Below are 4667 nucleotides of genomic sequence, written 5' to 3'. Positions count from 1 at the left end.
TCATAACGGCAAAGACAGCACGGCGCCGTCTTCCATCTCATAACGGCGAAGACAGCACGGCGCCGTCTTCCATCTCATAACGGCGAAGACAGCACGGCGCCGTCTTCCATCTCATAACGGCGATGACAGCACGGCGCCGTCTTCCATCTCATAACGGCAGCCAGACAGTACGGCGCCGTCTTCCATCTCATAACGGCGAAGACAGCACGGCGCCGTCTTCCATCTCATAACGGCGAAGACAGCACGGCGCCGTCTTCCATCTCATAACGGCGAAGACAGCACGGCGCCGTCTTCCATCTCATAACGGCGAAGACAGCACGGCGCCGTCTTCCATCTCATAACGGCGAAGACAGCACGGCGCCGTCTTCCATCTCATAACGGCAGCCAGACAGCACGGCGCCGTCTTCCATCTCATAACGGCGAAGACAGCACGGCGCCGTCTTCCATCTCATAACGGCGAAGACAGTACGGCGCCGTCTTCCATCTCATAACGGCAGCCAGACAGCACGGCGCCGTCTTCCATCTCATAACGGCGAAGACAGTACGGCGCCGTCTTCCATCTCATAACGGCGAAGACAGCACGGCGCCGTCTTCCATCTCATAACGGCGAAGACAGCACGGCGCCGTCTTCCATCTCATAACGGCGATGCAGTCTCTATCTTTACCAGACAGCACGGCGCCGTCTTCCATCACATAACGGCGATGCAGTCTATCTTTACCAGACAGCACGGCGCCGTCTTCCATCTCATAATGGAGAGAAGCAATAGTAGCAAACTGCTTAGATTAGGGTTGCAAAATTCCGGTATCTTTACCCAAAATCCCTGGTTTTCTAGAAATCCTGGTTGGAATATTCCTGGAATTAGGAGGGAATAAGCAGGAAATCTGGGAATGCTACAACTTGGATTTCTAGAAAACCTGGGGGGGAAAAAATTCTGTTACCAAAAAATGTTCAACCCTAGCAAAGACAGTCGGCGTAACAGGTTTGTAGAACAGCATTTCTTGGAACACCAGCCATTCCATGTGTTTGATCTATTCCAGAGCTAGCACACAGGCGAGCTAGTTCAGGACTACAACAACATGGTGAAACGTCTAGTATACAATAGCAGGAAACTGCTTAGATGCTAGGATAGGATAGTTGGTGTAACAGGTTTGTAAACAGATTTCTTGGAACGTCACACCATGCCATGCCTGAGACTGATACACCTCACAGTTAGTTACCTTACCCACCACACCTGGGCAGTCCAAGGAGAGGAGGCTGGCATCAAAATAAGACAACATTCACATGGTTTAAAAAAACGGAGAGTGAGGAAGTTGAGCCTTGCCTATACGTTTGGTGTTGAGGAGTGATTCTGATAATACCTTTAGTGGGTGTTTGGTATTGAGTAGGAGTGACTATGATAGTACCTTTAGTGGGTGTTTGGTATTGAGTAGGAGTGACTATGATAGTACCTTTAGTGGGTGTTTGGTATTGAGTAGGAGTGACTATGATAGTACCTTTAGTGGGTGTTTGGTATTGAGTAGGAGTGACTATGATAGTACCTTTAGTGGGTGTTTGGTATTGAGTAGGAGTGACTATGATAGTACCTTTAGTGGGTGTTTGGTATTGAGTAGGAGTGACTATGATAGTACCTTTAGTGGGTGTTTGGTATTGAGTAGGAGTGACTATGATAGTACCTTTAGCGGGTGTTTAAAGAGAATCTCTCTCTTGATCTCTTCTATGCGTTGTCTGTCCTCCGCGTTCAGCTCCAGAGGTTCACACCGCTGCCCCGACACCTTCAGCCTCAGCCACTCTGGGGTTGACACAATCAGGGCAAGTTGGGAACAAACAGCAAACGTTATGTTATAACCTGGGGGGCTGATCTTTAAATTAGCTTTAAAAAAAATCTACCAAGTTTCGATCCCGGGAATAATTCATATTTATGCAGTGTCCCGGGAAATACAGCGAAAATCGGAAGTGCCCATTTTAAAGCGTTTAAAACCCAAGATAAGGTCACTATGCCAGGGTTCTCCCCAAATAATGGAGTTGGTCCCCCCCTTTGCTGCTATAACAGCCTCCACTCTTCTGGGAAGGCTTTCCACTAGATGTTGGAACATTGCTGCGGGGACTTGCTTCCATTCAGCCACAAGAGCATTAGTGAGGTCAGGCACTGATGTTGGGCGATTAGGCCTGGCTCGCAGTCGGCGTTCCAATTCAACCCAAAGGTGTTGGATGGGGTTGAGGTCAGGGATCTGTGCAGGCCAGTCAAGTTCTTCCACACAGATCTCGACAAAGCATTTCTGTATGGACCTCACTTTGTGCACAGGGGCATTGTCATGCTGAAACAGGAAAGGTCCTTCCCCAAACTTCCACAAACGAAGCATGTGTGTTTAGTGAGTTCGCCAGATTAAAGGCAGTAGGGATGACCAGGGATGTTCTCTTGATAAGTGTATGAATTAGACCATTTTCCTGTCCTGCTAAGCACTCAAAATGTAACAAGTACTTTTGGGTGTCAGGGAAAATGTATGGAGTAAAAAGTACATAATTTTCTTTTGGAATGTAGTGATGTAAAGTTGTCAAAAATATAAATAGTAAAGTACAGATACCCCCCAAAAAACGACTTAAGTAGTACTTTCAAGTATTTTTACTTAAGTACTTTACACCCCTGCTTAACAGTGGGCAGCAATACGAGACAGCGCAGAGAAGCGGGGGAAATGTTATAGTGGAATTATGACACGCGTAGGCGAGATTTGATCACGCAACCCTATGGATTACAGAATAAAGTCAGGAATCTTCACGCGAGACAGGAGTCAGGATTATAGCATATACCCTATATATATATATACAAAAGTATGTGGACACCGCTTCAAATTAGTGGATTCTGCTATTTCAGCCACACCCGTTGCTGACAGGTGTATAAAATCGAGCACACAGCCGTGCAATCTCCATAGACAAACATTGGCAGGTAGAATGGCCTTACTGAAGAGCTCAGTGACTTTCAACGTGGCACCATCATAGGATGCCACCTTTCCAACAAGTCAGTTCGTCAAATTTCTGCCTTGCTAGAGCTGCCCCGGTCAACTAGCTAACATTTCCCCAGCCTAATTGTTACCAAATATCCAAACGGAGATTCAGTGGAGAGAAAAAAAAATCTGACACTGATTGATTGATTGATCTAGACGAGTCCCCCACGCGATGGTGCGGTCCCAATCAAAACGGTACTGAAATGCTAATCTAAAAGTAAACTAAAGGTGAGTTTTCCTCTCTGGGCTTTTTCTAGGCCCAATGGCTGTTTCCTCATCTCGCCTCATCTCGCCTCATTGCGCCATTTTAGTTTTTTTTGCCAATCTGCTACTGTTCATGTTGTGTATTTTGTGGAACTGCATTAGTGTCACATAGGGGAAAACGTTGTAATTTCTCATGTCTTGTCAGAATTTTTTTTGGGGGTGTAAATGTGAAGAGCGTTCCCGGGACAGTCCCGGGATCCCGGTTACCGGTGTTAATCCCTACCCCATACCGGTGGTAAGCAGACCCTAGGTAGGTACTGTCCCAAATGAAACCCTATTCCCTACATAGTGCACTACCTTTGCTCAGAGCCCCAATAGGCCCTGGTGGAAAGTAGTGCACTATAGAATGAAGCCTTGGTAGTGTCTAGTTACTGACCTCTGGCCCTGCTTTCCTCCAGGTCTGCGGTGGCGGTACTGGCTCGGCTGGACAGGGACACCTCTGTGCCTGGGGACTCACTCCGCAGCAGCCTGGCTACCCTGGCTGCTAGAGAACTACCACTGCTGCCACCATCACTCAGAGCATCGCCACCCTGGTCCCCACCCTGATCCCCACGTTGGGCAGGGTCAGACAGACCTCCACACCCCTGCTCAGAGCCCCCGGGACAGGAGGACGAAGAGGAGGAGGAGGAAGAGCTTCTCTCTGCTGGAGACCCCTCCAATGTGTTCCCTCCTCCCATTGTTGTTGTTGGAGCCCGCTGTAGCTTGCCACCGCCAGCATCACCCAATGAGGGACCAGGTTGGCTGACCTGCATGACTGACAGCAGCACAGGCCCAATCACCGTGTCCGAGAGGCCGGCGCTGCAGCCCTCAGGCTCCGCCCTCCGCACGGATTCGGTCAGGAGGAAGGTGGAGCTACCGCCAGAGCTGTCCTGTGATGGTCTCCCATAATGCTCTCTGTCTTCAGAACTGTCCTGTGGTCTCCCATAATGCTCTCTGTCTTCAGAACTGTCCTGTGGTCTCCCATAATGCTCTCTGTCTTCAGAACTGTCCTGTGGTCTCCCATAATGCTCTCTGTCTTCAGAACTGTCCTGTGGTCTCCCATAATGCTCTCTGTCCTGTGGTAGTCTCCCAGACTCCTCTCTGGCGGGTGGGCCGCTCAGGGCCTGTGTGGACTGGTGCTCTGCTTCTCTAGTTAGCCTGACTTGACCTTCCCCGCTGTAGGCAGAGCTCTCCCTCTCCCTCTCCCTCTCCCCCTCCCCCTCCCCCTCCCTCTCCCTCTCCCTCTCCCTCTCCCTCTCCCCCTCCCTCTCTCCGTCTCTCTTCCTATCTGCCAGCAGCATGGAGTCAGAGGAGGAACGGGCCCAAAGCAGGGAGGAGTGACTCCTGGGGGTCCCCACCCCAGCCCCAGCAGAGGAGGAGGAGGTGAAGGAGGAGTCCTGGAATCCCTCCATCTTCCTCCTGAG

At 50.1% G+C, this 4667-nt stretch overlaps 1 protein-coding gene across 1 annotated transcript in view; it reads right to left on the bottom strand.

The window, feature by feature from the left end:
- alms1 (ALMS1 centrosome and basal body associated protein) overlaps nt 1–4462 on the bottom strand; it is a 17970-nt gene extending 13508 nt beyond the window's left edge. The window contains exons 1-2 of the mRNA XM_045209038.1: nt 3641–4462; nt 1675–1790 (exon numbers count right to left, since the gene is read on the bottom strand). Coding sequence (XP_045064973.1) covers nt 1675–1790; nt 3641–4016 — 492 coding nt within the window. The 5' untranslated portion in view covers nt 4017–4462. The remainder of the gene's footprint in view (nt 1–1674; nt 1791–3640) is intronic.
- Nucleotides 4463–4667: the final 205 nt, after the last annotated feature.

This window comes from Coregonus clupeaformis, chromosome 29, assembly GCF_020615455.1.
Source record: "Coregonus clupeaformis isolate EN_2021a chromosome 29, ASM2061545v1, whole genome shotgun sequence".
NCBI lineage: Eukaryota > Metazoa > Chordata > Actinopteri > Salmoniformes > Salmonidae > Coregonus > Coregonus clupeaformis.
The sequence above is the reverse complement of the archived record's forward strand: the minus strand, read 5'-3'. Positions and strand labels throughout refer to the sequence as shown.